At 40.1% G+C, this 17,725-nt stretch overlaps 1 protein-coding gene across 3 annotated transcripts in view; it reads right to left on the reverse strand.

Annotated features, from left to right (window-relative positions):
* The window catches only part of AP3S1 (adaptor related protein complex 3 subunit sigma 1), a 72,209-nt gene that overhangs the window by 22,309 nt on the left and 32,175 nt on the right, over window positions 1-17,725 (reverse strand). For all 3 annotated transcript variants that reach the window (XM_073677066.1, XM_073677051.1, XM_073677058.1), the window contains exon 4: window positions 6,075-6,146. In XM_073677066.1, the coding sequence (XP_073533167.1) occupies window positions 6,075-6,146 (72 nt within the window). The remainder of the gene's footprint in view (window positions 1-6,074; window positions 6,147-17,725) is intronic.

Genomic DNA, 17,725 nt, shown 5'->3' on the forward strand with positions numbered 1-17,725 from the left:
GTACTTCGTACAGAAAACTTATAGCGGGAACATAATACGTCTTCTAGTGCCTCTATACTATACTATTTATAGTATTTCGCAGTACTGTGAAAAAGTTTTAGGAAGGTGTGGAAAAAATGCTGCAAAGTAAGAATACATTCAAAAATCAAAAGATTTAGTTTATTTTTATCAATTAATAAAATGAAAAGTGGAAGAACATAAGAAGAAAACTAAATGAAATCATTATTTAGTGTGCCCACACTTTGCCTTCAAAACAGCCTCAATTCTTCTAGGTACACCTGCACACAGTTTCTGAAGGATTGAAGGTTATTCCAAACATCTTGGGGAACTAAACACAGATCTTCTGTGGAAATCCTTCTGACTCTCCATGAGAAAATGGAGTTGTGGATTTGGTCAGGGTGAATAGTGTCCTCATTGCTATGAAATTCAAGCAAATACTTATCCATCACAAAATACCATCACGGAGGCATCTGTCTGGCTCTAAATTTATTCTACAGCAAGACAACGACCCCAAACATACAGCCAATGTCATTAAGATGTATCTCTAGCATAAAAAAGAACAAAGATGAACAAGGAGTCCTGGAAGTGATCATATGGCATCAACAGAGCCCTGATGTAAACAGCATTGAGTCTGTGAGGAATTACCTGAAGAGACAGAAGGATTTGCACAGACCTAGATCCACAGAAGATATGTGGTTAGTTTTCCAAGATGTTTGGAACACCCTCCCTGCAGAGTTCCTTCAAAATCTCCATACATATATAGGCTGGGCTTATAGGAGATGATACATTTTAGTATATATTGCAACACTGGAGTATTTCAGTATATAGTATAAGCAATCAAATAATTGTGGCTCAAGTCCCCTTTATTTAAAAAAAACAAAACAAAAAACAAAGAAAAAGCATAAAACTTTAAATCACACCATCTTTCCTAACACAAAAATATAGAAATTAAAGAATAAAAAAAATATAAACATATTTGGTATTGCTGTTGAGTCCAAAAACATTAAATCTATCAACATATAAAAATGATTTAACTTGTATGGTGAATGTCAAAGTATTTGGTTTCGGCACCTCTTCAGAATAAGTGTAATAAAAAAGCAATCAAAACTTTGGTAGTACCTCAAAATGATATTAATGAAAATAACTTGCTATGCAAAAAAATAAGACTTCACACAGGTCTAAAAGAAAGAAAAATAAAAAAAAGTTATGATTTTTTTTTTTCTTATACAAGTTAGATCGATCCATATTTCCAGGTCAATTTTACCGCCCAACAAATGCCGTAAAAAAAAAACAAAATCCAAAATCCATGGCTGAATTGTGAGATTTATTTAAATCATTTCACTACATTTACAGTTTGTTTCACATTTTTCAGTACCATGGTATTGTAAAATTAAAGGTGTAATTCAAAACAAACTTCTTCCCTACAAAAAAAGCTCTCATATTGCTATGTCGACAGAAAAATAAATGTTACAAAAATAAAGTGCAAAGAAGAAGCGCAAAAAAGAAGAAGCGCAAAAAAGAAGAAGCGCAAAAAAGAAGCTTGGCAACAGCAGGAAGGGGTTAGATATTAGGCTGGAACCACTCTTGGTTGCTTTCAACCCTACACATTAAAAAATTTGTGGTGTAAATCTGCCAGAAAAATGGACATGCTGCAGATTTCAGAATTTAAACAGCAGATGAACCTGATGTGAATGAGCCTAAAAGAAATGAACTTGCAAGAAATGAGCCGGGTTTGCAGCATTTGCATGTGATCTGACATATGGCAGATATATTAAGAACACATCATTCTTCTCACATACATTATCTTGCCAGTTGTCTCCTGTCACACCGACAATGGGAAAAGTGCTAAAGAATACGTTGCAATATCACTTTAACGTGCAGTTGTTTACTGCAGAAAGGATATAAATATTTCGTTTTCTGAAGCCGGAATTGTCACCAGTGTCCCGCCCCATAAGCAGAATGCATGTAAAATGTTTGAGTTCATAGTGGAAAAACAAATTAAAGATTCAAGAGCCGAACAAAGGAGTAGAACAATATTATACTTCATTCCTGCACATCCAAGTTAAATCGAGCCATCTGGCATCTGTTCATTTACATTCAACTACCGGCTCCACCGAAGACTGGAGGAAAGTTTCACTAGAATGTGAGAATCTCACATCTGTGCCACAAGAGACGGCGCGAGCAAAAGGAAAGTTACGCGGAAATGAGGGAAAGTTTTGATCACTCTGACATTTTTAAAGAAACAACTAAGTGCTTCTGTTCTGGAAGCAAAAACAAGTGGCGTCCCATTTCCTAAAATATTCAGATGTTAAGCAAAACTTTGATCAATGGGCATCAGCTGCTCTACTCACGAGGACAGATGCAGCGGCTACTGAGAAATCACGCAACTATTTTTTCAAATTTTTGAAAACCCTGGTAAAAAAAAAGGAAGCGTCATCAGAAAATGACCATTGTATAAAACAGGATTTTATCTTATTAAATATATTTTCTTATTTTTTATAGTGTTTTTTTTTAATTTTTCATCAGTATCTGTACAGAAAATTGAAATATTGCAAGTTTCACATTGGTCAATAGGCCAAATATTAGGGACAATCTTTCTGATCTGTACAAATGACTTTTTCCCGGTTGCATTATCCTCACGGACAGTATTATAATGAAAGATGACACCTCTAGATACAGCAGATAACACAAGATCTACAATTTACAATAGGCGATTGTCTCAGTTCACTTCCTCGTCCTCCCTTCAAAATGCCCAGTTAATACTCTTCACCAGAGGTTCCCAACTTGTGGCATCGGTAGCCACATGTGGCTCGCAGGCCTGTGATTTGTGCCCGTGGCTGTCTGCCAGCTTGGTGCATTAGCTCAAAGTCTAGCAAACAGCTATGAAGAGCAGGTCTCCAGATGGTGACTGTTGCGAGTAGTCCCAATCAGAAGAGCAGATCTGGATACACAAACTGTCCTGGGGGGATTTGAGATTAGTATTTAGTGAGCGTGCTCGTTTAAACCTTTAAACGAAGCTCAGATGCTCGCTGAGTAATTACGGTGTGCTCGGTATCTATGTTTGAGGCACCGTGGCTGCATGTGTCACGGTTGTTAGACAGCTGACACACATGCAGGGATGGCCTAACAAACAGGCAATCCATGCAAATGTCACAGCTGTCTAACAGCAGGGACACATGCAGCCACGGCGGCTCAAACATAGATGCAGAGCACTCCGAAACTACTCAGCGAGCACCCGCGCGTGCTCATTTAAAGGATAAAACGAGCACGCTCACTCAACACTATTAGAGATACATTAAATATGGTAAGGCGGAGATAGGATGATATTACCCATCTGAGGAGGTGCTTGAAGCTGGATGTGATAGAGACGTGGGAGAGCTTGATGTGAGAACACTGACTGGGTGTAAGGTGGGAACCCCTGGATGCAAGTATACAGTTCAGTGGAATTTCTGTGGGAAGGTTTTGGCTGTCATTGTAACTGTTATAGGGGTTCTGGTGGTCGTTTATTTGAGGGGTGCGGGAGCACGATATCAATAGTCTAAAGTGGTGAAGGGAGGTCTGGATGTGGCTCTCCAGGTGACAAAGGTTGGAGACCACTGCTCTATACAAACAACCAGGGTCGGAGTCCGCTTTATGCCGCTAATGTCCACGTGAACAACAGGAAGTAGGAGTTTAATATTAGTTTACAGTGTGAAACTTTCAGGATTTTGTATTTTTTAATGTAGACACTGATATGAAAAAAGCTTATGTTTTGAAAAAAATAAATACATTTAAGCATAGAAATCGGATTTAAATAGGTCATTTACTGATGACATTTCTTTTAAAGGGCACCTGTCAGCAGGATTGTGCCTCTGACTGGTTACTGTGCTTTCAGTCACCTGCCTGCTATTTTACATACTGCCTGTGTAATTTGTGTGCCACACATGAAATTTTCCTGCACGAAAATGGCCCCCGCATGCGCAGTTGCATGTCTCGTTTGCCAAGAGATGCTACTGCGCTCGGGTGGGTGCCATTTTGCTGGAGGAAAAAGAATTTAGGTGCAGCAATATGGCGTCGAGTAGCATCTCTCAGCGGGGGCCATATTTCTGCAGGCAAATTTCTTTTTCCTCCAGCAAAATGGCACCCACGCGAGCGCAGTAGCATCTCTTGGCAAACGAGACATGCAACTGCGCATGCGGGGGCCATTTTCGTGCAGGAAAATTTCATGTGTGGCACACAAATTACACAGGCAGTATGTAAAATAGCAGGCAGGTGACTGAAAGCACAGTAACCTTTCAGAGGCCAGAGATAGGCACACATAATGAGAGCACCAGTTACAGCTCCTCCCCAAAGGCCGTACCGGAGCACGAGCATATCATTATGGCAGAACTGAAAATAAAGATTATAAAATAACCCCAGGATGGATTTCATCAACAAAGGCATCATTTTACTCAGTATAACGGCGCTCACCTGACAGTGTATGTGGTTTACTAAGCACAATACTGCAGACAGGTGCACTTTAAAAGGGAAACTTTTGCAGGTTTTTGTACCAGTGCATGCGCAGTTAATGCCCGATGACGCAGCGAGATCAGGACTATGCATTTGTGCATGCGCTGCCCCCTCTGAGAAGACGACTGTCTCAATGAGTGACTGCGCATGTTTCTCAACAGGTGAGGCAGGTCAGACAAGAGTGAGCCGTCAGTCAAGGAGCTTTGGACAACGACGGGCAAGGATAGATGGAAAGAGGACAAGGATTTGTAAGTGCAGGGGCCACTTGTGCCTAATTTGAATAACAACTGGATAAGGGATCACTTTGGAAAAGAATCAAGTAGTACATTTAATCTGGATTCTAGTGGCTTAAAACAGATGCATTTATAGAACAAAAACTTGGTGAAAGGGTCTATTTCAGCAAACACAGAGGAGCAACATTGAGCAATGAGAACCCATGTATGTATCAGTTCAGCTAACTATAGTCTTTGAGCTCATGGAAAAAGTTGACATTTTTATGCAGAGGTTTTTTTTTTTATAGATTATCTCCATTGTATGCAAGGAAAGCTTTATCCACAGACGTAATGAAGACCTGAAAATTTCAATTTGTATAAAAGGCCTTGTATGGGAGGCGGCACATTATTTATTAAGAGGCTTGTATGACATAGGTAACCTCTTTGAACATTCACTATTAGAACGTATAAGGGGGTCCCGTCCTTTACCAGTAAGAGCAAAAACCACCTACACACACCATCATCGTAGAGGACCTTTCTTCCCTATTAAAGAAGTTGTCCACTACTTTATATGAACCCCCGAATGCATCTCCCCGGGGCCCAGAAGTGATTTTGTAAATACCTTGCGGTACCTTTTCTACCTCTAAGCGGCGCTATCGCTGGCTGCTGAGAGGCATCACGTGACCCGTCACTGATGTCACGTCAAGTGGCATCCACGGCGCGCTTTCCCAGTCAATGAGGAGAGGGAGAGCGCGCGGTGGATGCCGGGTGTGACATGCGGGGTAACCCCCCCCCCCCCACACACACACACACACACACACACACACACACACACACAACCCAGCAGTCTCCGGTGGAACGCGGAAGAGGGACCCTCGGCTGCAGCCTGGACTTGTCGTGACGTCAGCGGATGTCAGAGGCGGCTGCAGGCGGAGGTCACGTGATGCCTGTGAGTGGCCAGCAATAGCGCCGCTCACAGGCAGAGAAGGCACCACAAGGTATTTAGAGAAACACTTATGGGCCCTGGGGGAATACATTGGGGGATCATATAAAGTAGTGGACAACCCCTTTAATTTCAATGATTGATGTGTAATGATGAATTTCTGTGAATATGTACATTCATTGGTGGTGAGGAACTTCATACGATCAATATCTGCCCAAACCAGACAAATACTCTTAATTTGGATCTCTCCAATGTAAGTTTTATGTTGAAAACTCAATTCGTAAAACTCTGAGCGTGACGATCGGGCAGAGACTAATCTACACATAGTATTATAGTACCACCATGACGTATTTCCCATAGGGCAATAACTACAAGTAACACTCATACCAAGTTCAACCCAAAGAAGACTTAGAATCTGTAAAAAGAAATACCTTATCAACGTGGAAAATTAAGTCCAATTCACAGACGTTTTCAAAGCACTTGTCCAACGTTTCCACAAATACCTGAAATAGAAAGATGTGAGATAACAATGAAACCATAAAACACAGAATTGGCCGATTTTGGATTTAATATTCTGATAATTCCATTTTATAGTAAATACTTTGTCTCCTCATTGCCAAAACTTTCAAAAGGCTAAAATGCAAAAATGTATAGATACAAATACTCCTCCTGTATACACTGAATAATCATCTATGTGGTAAAACAATGTGCAGAACTCCAAGGACTTAAGGCCCCGTCACACTTAGAGACGCTGCAACGATTCCGACAACGATACGACCTGTCAGGAATCGTTGCTGCGTCGCTATGTGGTCGCTGGTGAGCTGTCAAACAGGCAGGCTCATCAACGATCAGGGGAGCAGCGACATCGTGGAACGAATCTTTCCACGATGTCCTGCTCCTGGTTACCAGCCTGCTGAAGCAGGAGCAGGCTGGTAACTATGGTAAACATCGGGTTAATAGGGGCACACGCGCTCCTAGTAACCCGTTGTTTATCATGGTTACCACTCTGCTACAGTGAGCAGGAGGTTACCGCTCACTTTAGCAGGCTCGTAACCATGATAAACAACGGGTTACTAGGTGCGCGTGTGCCCCTAGTAACCCGATGTTTACCATAGTTACCAGCCTGATCGCTGCTCCCGCTGGTCACACACAGCGATGTGTGCTGACCAGCGGGAGAGCAACGACCAAAAAATGGTCCAGGACACTTTGCAGCGATCAGCGACCTCACAGCAGGGGCCTGATCGTTGCAAAGTGTCACACATAGCGACATCGCTGGTGAGGTCGCTGTTGCGTCACCAAAACCGTGACACAGCAGCGATCTCGCTAGCTATCTCGCTATGCGAGACGGGGGCTTTAATGATAGGGAATTAAGATAGTGAGCCCCAATGGGGACAGTGATGTTGAGGTCTGTAAAGTGCCGTGGAATTAATGGCGCTATACACCATAAGTGAGTAAAATAAATAAAAATAAAACACATAAAAATAAATAATTCTGCAAGAAAATGTTAAGATCCATGATTCCAATGTACTATGCTTGAAGAAAAAAAAAAAGAAGAAGTCACACAAATATTATTTTAGGAATTTTAAAGGACAATGAATCCTGAAGAATTTTTACTCTATGTTCTCACTGTAGTTTTAGGCAGCCAAAAATGTCCACTTTTCAAGCAGAAAATTCTTCCAGAAGAGCTCCTTGTCTCTGACGATTTTTTTGTGCTTTGTAATCCTGATAGTTTTTTGTTTTTTTTAAAGCAATTTTTGGACATTTCCAAGTATTTTGACTTTTTTTTTGGGTTAACATTCTTCTGGTGTTTTTTGGCCATCTTTTCATTGATACTTTTTGAAATCCATTAAGCAATTAATACAATTTTCACATTGGTATAGTATGCAGCATCTTCCTAGCGGAAAATGCCTAATGAACGGTCAGCTCACTGCTTTTAATCGCTTGGTGTCTTTGAAAGCATGAAACGTTTAAGAGAAGCCTGAACATATGCACAGCAAGTCAATTTTCCATTGAAACGAACAGGACAATTCTTTACAGCATTTTTTCGTGGAGTTTTTACAAGCAAGACACTCCGAAAACAACGGAAAAAGATGCACTGTGAATATAGCCTTAGAGTGGATAAAAATGGGCCTGAATACACCACCATGAAAAAGGGTGAAAAATATGTAGTGTCCTTGAAATATGGAGTATTAAGAAATATTTCAGCAGTCGCTTCTATGGAACAGCAAGGGTGTAAAATCTACAAAACGCAAACAATTCCATACACAAGAACTGAATGTTGGGGTAACAGGGAAATTTGTCTCAGCAGCAAATCTTTGGGAAAACAGCCACTTGTGCCAACATCCTAATAAATTAGGAGCAGGGTTGCCGCACATTAAATTTGGTCAGCATTTTAGGTCTGCTCAGCATCATTAAAAGAGGACCTTTCACCAGTTTTAGCATGTTACACTGGCCACCTCAGAGAACAGAGGCGGCAGAGCTGAGTAAAATGACTATTTTTTAATTTCTCATCTCTGTTGCAAATATATTATTTCATAAAGTTTAGGTTAGAATTTATGATAAGCCTAACGGGGCGTCACCAGGTGTCTGGGAGTGTGTACTTCTTTCCCGGTATGACGTTGATCAATCATAAGCAAGATGCGTCATGCAGGGGAAAAAAAGAATGTATCCCAGAAAGTCAGGAGAACATGTTTTCTCCTGTGAGATGTACTGATAGACCGCCCTGCTCTCAGTCCTAATCTCTGCACCCACTGTGTAGAGTAGATCACCCCAGCACTCATAGCTATTAGCTCATTTCAACTTCCAAAATTCTAGGCATACACAAATCTACAGTGAGGTCCATAAATTCTGTAAAAGTTTTGCCAAGTGTGAAGTAGACATTTACATACATGTATACACACATACTAATCTGTCCTTTCCTCAACCCTCAATCTACTAAACTTCTTGTGCATGCCCTCATCATCTCCCGCCTTGACTACTGCAACATCCTCCTCTGTGGCCTCCCTGCTAACACTCTCGCACCCCTCCAGTCCATCCTCAACTCTGCTGCGCGACTAGGTCATCTCTCTCCTCGCTACTCCTCTGCTACCCCACTTTGCAAATCTCTTCACTGTCTCCCAATTGCCCAGCGTATCCAGTTCAAACTACTAACGCTGACTTACAAAGCCATCCATAACCTTTCTCCCCCGTACATCTCTGAACTAATCTCCCGATATATTCCCTTATGTAACCTCCGGTCCTCCCAAGACCACCTCCTCTCCTCCACACTTATTCGTTCCTCACCCAATCGCCTCCAATATTTCTCCCGAATATCCCCCATCCTATGGAATTCTGTGCTTCAACACGTCCGATTAGCCTCCACATTTGGATCCTTCAGACGGCACCTGAAAACCCATCTCTTCAAGAAAGCTTACAGCCTGCCATGACCTTGTCTGCTGCCACCTCAACACCCCCAACCTACTGTCTCCTTCCCCACCATAGATTGTAAGCCCGCAAGGGCAGGGTCCTCGTCTCTCTGTACCAGTCTACCATTGTTAGTTCATTTACTGTAAGTGATATTTGTATCCTGTATGTAACCCCTTCTCATGTACAGCACCATGGAATCAATGGCGCTATATAAATAATGATGATCACGTGAATGAAAATATCCATTCCTTACATTGGGTCCAAGAGACCTAGGAAAAAGTGCCATGAAGTGGCAGAAATGCATTAACTATTACAAAGTTAAATTGTTTTACTTTAGGGATAAATGTACATATTAAAGATAGATTTACTCTCATTGGCCTAGATGCAAAATTCACTCAGCAGATATGCTTCATATGATGTGGAATTGCCCTAACCTAGTGTCTTTTTGGAAAGGAGTTGTTGCAATCATTACAATTAATGTAGCACTTTCACCACTAGGATGTATACTAGGATATGTTGAAGACCTGACTACTGATGAGCATGGCAAAATTGCGGCGGCACATATATTATACAGCATATGGCAAGGAAATTAATTGCCCAGAAATGAATCAGTATCTTAAGACGTCAGAATTTATAGATAAAAGTTAATTGGCTAGTAAATTTGGAAAAAAGTTATATACCTTAAAACAGATGCTCTCTCTGAATTTGATAAATTGTGGAATGTATGGATTGATCGTCCTGGTTTAGCATCTAGGGAACTGCAGAGATTTCACGTAGGTTTGTTTTGATATCATGTTTTATACGACACCTCAAACTAAACTTCCCTAACAATAAGTATGTTAATATTATTTTTATATATTATAGAAATTTAGAATGACTTATTATGACCCAGGGTATTGTTATCTACTATTGGATAAAAATATCCTTATTTTGCAGAACCAAAGAATTTATATATTTCATGAGAAATGTATGTTAATGTTGGGGGGTAGAGGACTACGTTCCTCTAAGGTTTGTGTTTTTGAAAACTTTCTTCAAAATGAATAAAAAACATTTGATTTAAAAAAAAAAAAAGATAGATTTACTAAGCAGGGGTTTGATATACTGCCATCTATATCCACTAAGCAAACAGACCAAATGACTGCTGCAGCGTCTTCATGTGTCCAAGATGACTACCGTAAATATCTCTAAGTGAAGCCACATACTAAAAAGGAACCGGCTACGGTCTGATTAACCACAAATATTTGTGAAATGAAATAAATATAAATGATAAAAGTTCTTAGAGGGAATTTGTTAGCAGGTTTTGCTATGTAATCTGAAAGCAGCATGATGTAGAGGCTGAGACCCGGATTCCAATGATGTGTCATTTACTAAGCTGTGTGTGGCCTGTTTCAATAAAAAAATATTTTTTTCAGCAGGAGATTATGTCTACAGGACTTGGTGTCTCGTGCATCCTAGTCAACTGCTCTTTGTAATCTTGCCCACTCCACTGATTATTAGCTTAAGGTCAATGTACATAGTAAGCTGTCAATCAGTGGTGTGGGCGAGTTATACAGAGCTCAGCATTCCGAGCTCTGCAACATCTACAGCAGAGAAAACAGCAATTGCATCACAATGACAGCATTCAGACCAGGAAGTGACACCGCTGGGTCTCAGCCACCGCAATATTATGCTGCTCAGAGATTATATAACAAAAACCTGGTGACAGGTTCCCTTTAACTTGTAGCAAAGTACAACTTTGCATGACCCTACATATATTCTTACTAGGGCTTAGAAGTATAATCCAATCCCAATATTACACAAGCATCATGACAATTTATACATGAAGTAGTGGGATAATTTAACAAGAAATAACTTTTAGCTGTTTTTACCGCTCCGCAGAGAGTAGACATAACTCTCCTGTCACTTCACTTAATAGAGCTGCCCTTTATATTATTCTCATTTTACGACTTTAGTTAATGCTATGGGTACATAATGGTGTCTTTTTGTGACTGGGCTTTCTTCCCAGATTTAATCATGAACATCAGAATGAAAACATCCATTGTTCAGATGATCAGAGGCTTTGTGCATAATAGAAATAATAGCTGTATTACAAATGAACATTTTTTGTTTATTTCCCTAACTAAACAATTATTTAGGCAAGAAAAATAACGAGCCCATTTAGAGCTTTCATCTGCCCCGCACATCTCTGGGTCGACTACAATCTAAAAAGGAGTTGTATCGAGGAGACACATTGCATTTTTTAGGGGAGACATGTCAATAGAGAAATGGCAAATGCTACTGTATAATACCACTACCCAGTCACAGGCTGGGCTTCATAAGAGCATAAGACTGTATTCACGAGAAATTATTATTTTTTTATGTAGTTTTCCAAAAACACAGCATTTTTTACCACATTTTGGAAAAACAGAGTCAAAAACCATTAGGAAAGCATTACGTTACATAGCCTAAAGGTACCAGGCGCCCAGATGACGTGACAACCCATCAGCCGACAAGAACATTTTTGTTGCATGGATTTTTCTCACTTTTTGTTGTGAGTATAAGTGTGTTTTTTGCTCAATAAATTGGAGGTTTTTACTCTATCACCCCATGTGCAGCAGGTTTAATAGACTGTGTTACAGCCACAAAGGTGGATGCATTATCGGTGGGCTATTAGTTTGTGAAAACATTGATTATGGCATCTATCTCGGACAACTCCTTGGAAACCACCCGATCTCGGGTGTTTTGTGCGTTGAAATCCATTCAGACTGCGTCCAATTGAGTGTTGAGCAGTTACTTCAAAAAGTTTTTACATTTTTTATTTTTAAGCCACCCTGTAGGTTTCCCTGTCACTGTTGGAAAGATGGCAGTCACTATACTGCTATATAATTGGCCAGTCTAAAGAAAACCAAAAAAATAAAACCCCTACATATGTCTAATAATTCAAGGGATTTTCAATAAGTTATCTACCCTAGCATGTTCTGTCAGTGTTAGAGAGCTGAACTTTTCTCTGCATGTTGAGACATGTCTGGACAGACACAGTAGAAGTTCAGTCTGATGAGAGCACTGGAAGTGATAGGATGGCAAGTGCAGTACAGTGCAGCTCTACAAAGAAAGTGAGGGATTTGAAGCTTGGTTACAAAGGAAGAAAAGAAGGCTAAAGAAATCCAGAAAAGGAGGATTTCTATACACGGTGATGATGCACCTTCCTACTACCAAGTAAAGTTTTAGGCCAAACAGTTTAAGGGGGTAGGGAATCAATTGAAGATGACCCCCATTCAGGGCGACCTGTTGAGGAATCTTGTTAAAAATAGTTCAGACTTTATGATTTTGAAAGTACCCTGTTTTTTATACATTTAACTATTTTTAACAAATTATTAGAAATAAAAATGAATTAATTTTAAATAATTGTATTTATATCTTCCTTAAAACTGAGCTGATTTGGCTTGAGTTGTTTGTTGATGTTGAATCTTGGGAAGTGACAATCCATTGACCCCCTTTTTGATTTATGCTTAGATAAAAGCCAGGAGACTTCTATTCTCAAATTATTATGGGTGATGAAATATGGGCGACCACCATGATCCTGAGACCAAACAAGAGTCCATGCAATGGAAGCAACGCCAAAGAAATTTTGTGTCCAGCAGTCAGCTGGAAAGATCATGGCAACAGTTTTTGGGGATAGAGAAGGCGTTCTATCACTAGAATTGATGCTACATAAGAGAACAATTACTGGAGACACCTATGCATCAACAATGAAGGAATTACGTGAGGCAATCAGAGAGAAAGACCATGGGAAGTGGTCAGCAGATTTATTGCTGCTTCATAGCAATGCGGCAGCTCACAAGTCTCACAAATGACAAGCTGCTATCAGGGAATGGAGCTTCATGGAGCTTAACCATCCACCCCACAGTCCAGACCTGGCTACCAGTGATTACTTTCTGCTTCGGAACCTGGAGAAAATTAGGCAAATATCCTGATGATAATGCAGTCAAAGAGGCAGTAACAGGGTTCTTGCAGCAGCAAGAAGTCTCCTTCTGTTCTGTGGTCAACTGATCAATGGAGGCAAAATGGAAGAAGAGTGTTGAAGCAAAGTGGGGATTACACTGAAAAGTAGCACGTTCAATTTTCTCAGAAATATACATATTCAGGTAGATAAATTATTGAACACCCCTTGCACAATTTCATTCAACATAATCACCTGTCAACTCTACATTTAATGCATCAATCAAAAAGTAATTCTGAAAATTTAGAAATAAAATTGTTCTCCAGTATCCACGGAATCAGTTACATCACATTTGTTGTAAATTTTCGACCTCTCATGAGTTTTGGAAAAAGATAATAATCAGACGAGGACAAATCAGGAAAATGTGGCGGACGATTGACAATTTCAAAGCCAATTTCACTGAGTTTTTGAAGAACAATACAAGACTTGTGGACGGTGCATTATCCTGTAAAAATAAGACACTTGAGAAGTTTTTGTGGAAGTTCTAATCTTTACCTGACATGGTTAAATTTTCTTAAATCACAATTTCTAAATGACATAACCTTCTGGGCTAAAACTTAGCACGCCCACTTGTCAAAGTTTATACTTGTTTCTAGAATGGGATTTATTTTTCGCTGCTAGAAATAATGAAGGCCAAGCATTTATCAATACCTCCCCGTATACAGTAACTGCTCAGACTGAAATGTAAGGAGGATGGAGGAGTCCTTGGGAACACTTTCCTCAGGAATAAACAGACTGATGAGCATGAATCCTTCATACTTTGTACAAGGATTATTCCTATGTTAGCAATACGTTGTCATACGTAGTCAGGCTCCAGAAACAGAAGATCTGGCCGTACTACACCGTTTCTGTAACTCCCATTGATATCTATGTGACTAACAGAAACAGCAGATTGTAACCTTCTCAGTCATGAAAAAAGCACAATATAATTGTTATAAGATGTTGTCCTTAAAGGGGTTGTCCATTACTCAGTCAACCCCTCTTCAATTACTATATTCTCCCATACAAAATAAAAACAGCATTTACTCACCGCCGATTCCACCGCAGTTCCAACTACGTCGGCGTCAGATGACACATGAGTTCTGCAGCCAATTAGTGGCCGCTAATGGGCCAGTTAACTCTTACTTCCTTTAGACGAAACAAACATCTGGAGGAAGTCAGAAAGCAGCAGTTCTGACTTCCTTTGGATGTCCGTTTCGTCTGAATGAAGTGACAGTGAACTATTCCATGAGCGGCCGTTGATTGTCTGCAGGGATCGTGTGACATGATAATGTCACACAACTACCGGGTTCCCTGGGGCTGATGTGGCTGGAACAGCACCAGAGGAGAGTATAGGCTGTTTTATTTTACATGGGGAAAACTAGTGATTCTGAGTAGAGGACAACCCCTTTAAAAAGTACAGCATATTATACCAACAAATCTACTTTAATACTCGCACAAAACAGGCAGCAACTGCATTCAACTTTTGAAAGTTAACTAAAGAATACAAAAAAAAAATAATTATTAAAATATTACACCAGATTGTAGTTAGAGCACAGTTGCACAACCTTTTTTTTTAGTCTGAGTGCTAAATTTTGTGATTATATCACTCTCAATGGCCACATAAAATTTGAAGGGGTATTCTGATCCGATGAATATTGACAGTAGTATATAGTCCAATCTGGAACTCCGGTAAAAAAGGAGTCAAGATGACCATACAATGAGCGCATAGTCAGAGACAGCTGGGACCGCACAGAATGGTATTGAGGACTGTATGTAGCCTCCAGGCCGCAGGTTGTGCACCTTGAAGTTACAGGATGTACTTAAAGTAACGGTACTTTACTAAATCAGCATGGATCAGTTTGTTCTTTCTTTTATAGCATGATGATTGGCAAGATGTAAAAAAATTTACAGTGTTTACTTGGAAACTCTAAAAAAAAAAACGTAACCACAGGAAAATCAGTGATCAATCAATTCCACAAGGAGAATTACTAGAATATCAATTACCCAAGAGAATGTAAAGTATCTCAGTTTGTTGAAATAGTAAAACTCAATCCAAATTTAATTCACTGCAGATGTAAAAGGACAATACACAACATACAAGTCAGACATAGGAAATCAAGCCTTATCAGCTATGTGGAGAGGATAATATACAGTAGTTTATACAGCGCTCATTGTCCGCATATTACCATCAGACTTTGACATGTGACACTACAGGGGATTTTCAAAGGAATTTTCTGGAGGACTTAATTAGCTAAAGAGGGAGGAGGATAAATTGTTGCTCTCCTCCTCCTTTCTGCACACTCTGGTTTGTCAGTCATGCATCGGTCAGTGTGATACCGGCGAAATGCAGGGATGAGTGAAGGTACTCCCAGACACGAATGGGGACACATACACCGGTATTAAACATTGTTTTTACACACACTGCACTAACACTTACAGGACTGTGCAAACGTTTTAACAAAATAATGCAATTCAGAGTGCTTTGAAAAATAGAAATATTAATAGTTTATTTTATCAATTACCAGAATGCAACGTAAATGAACAGTAGAGAAACCTAAATCAAAAGGGAATTATTTGGTGTCACCACCCTACGATTATAAAACAGCACCAAAGAATCAGTTCTTCTATGTACACCAGCACAGTTTTTGAAGGAACTCAGCAGAAAGTTTGTTCCAAAAATGTTGGAGAACTAACCACAAGTCTGTGGATGTAGGCTTGTGCGAATCCTTCTGTAATTACAGAAAAACTCTATGATGAGATCAGTGCTTTGTGGCGGCCACATCATTTCGAGGACTCCTTGTTCTGCTTTCATGGAAGCACAACATGCAGACACAAATTAAGTATGAGGTATCAGCAAGGTCTCTACCAGAAAAAGATTTAAACGTAGATGGAGGAGAGTAGACGCATTGGTCTGCCAAGGAAATCTAGTGCATTAGATAGAAGACTTTTTGAAGATGTCCAACAGTGACATCAGCTCAGAACAGCCAGCAACCAGTGTGACCCAGATGCACCGTCTACTATTCGGAGACGTCTGGCCAAAAGTGATCAACAGAAAAATAGCAGCAGCTGCTCTGGACTAATGAGCTGCAGTTTTAAATATTTGGATGTAACAAAGGCAGATTGTTTGCTGAAGGGCTGATAAGAGGTACAATAATGAAAGTCTGTAGGCAACAATGAGGCATGGTGGAGGTTCCTTGCAAGTTTAGTGCTGAAATTCAGCAAATTGAGTTATGGATTTCATCATGGTTAATGGTATCCTCAATGCTGAGAAGTACAGGAGGATACTTATCCATTATGCAATACAATCAGGTATCCATTCAATTGGGACTAAATTTACGAATAGACAGAAGGACTTGCACAAGCGTACATCCACAGAAGACCTGTGCTAAGTTCTCCCTGCCCGAGTTCCTTCAAAAACTGAGTGCAAGTGTACCTAGAAGAATTGATGCTTTGATGAGGTTTTAAAGGGAAAAGGTTGGTCACCCCAAATATTGATTTGATTTAGATTTTTTTTTTTGTACTTTGCATTTTGTAAATTGATTAAAAAAAATAAAACTATTAAAACTTCTATTTTTTAAAAGTATTCTTACTTTACAAAAGTTATGGCAAATGCTGCAAGGTACTGTAGGTGAATAAATGCATAAATAAAAACACTTTTAGGAGCTTGAGAAAAGGCTCTTATTTACAGGGGTAAATTCAATTGACAGGATTCCTTCAATTATTGATCAGACTGTGCTGATTATGACTCTTTGTAATATATTAATTTATCTTATTTTGCTTACTTCTCTTTCAATAACGATGCTGAAAGTGCTGTATTAACTGACTAGTACGTACTCCTTTGGAAGCTGATTTGAACTTCTGATCTAGCAGATCTTGCAATATATATCAATTTTTTATATGTAAATAGATATAGTGTATATGTAATGGCATATACAGTATATTCACTGCTCATAAAAATAAAGGGAACACTCAAATAACACATCCTAGATCTGAATGAATGACATATTCTCATTGAATACTTTGTTCTGTACAAAGTTGAATGTGCTGACAACAAAATCACACAAAAATCATCAATGGAAATCAAATTTATTAACCAATGGAGGCCTGGATTTGGAGTCACCCCCAAAATTAAAGTGGAAAAACACACTACAGGCTGATCCAACTTTGATGTAATGTCCTTAAAACAAGTCAAATGAGGCTCAGTATTGTGTGTGGCCTCCACGTGCCGGTATGACCTCCCTACAATGCCTGGGCATGCTCCTGATGAGGTTGCGGATGGTCTCCTGTGGGATCTCCTCCCAGACCTGGACTAAAGCATCCGCCAACTCCTGGACAGTCTGTGGTACAATGTGACGTTGGTGGATGGAGCGAGACATGATGTCCCAGATGTGCTCAATCGGATTCAGGTCAGGGGAACGGGCTGGCCAGTCCATAGCTTTAATGCCTTCATCTTGCAGGAACTGCTGACACACTCCAGCCACATGAGGTCTGGTATTGTCCTGCATTAGGAGGAACCCAGGGCCAACCGCATCAGCATATTGTCTCACAAGGGGTCTGAGGATCTCATCTCGGTACCTAATGGCAGTCAGGCTACCTCTGGCAAGCACATGGAGGGCTGTGCGGCCCTCCAAAGAAATGCCACCCCACCCCATTACTGACCCACTGCCAAACCGGTCATGCTGAAGGATGTTGCAGGCAGCAGATTTCTCTCCACGG

Source organism: Phyllobates terribilis, unplaced genomic scaffold (genome assembly GCF_046119375.1).
Source record: "Phyllobates terribilis strain yellow unplaced genomic scaffold, ASM4611937v1 Scaffold_1__5_contigs__length_1240528914, whole genome shotgun sequence".
NCBI lineage: Eukaryota > Metazoa > Chordata > Amphibia > Anura > Dendrobatidae > Phyllobates > Phyllobates terribilis.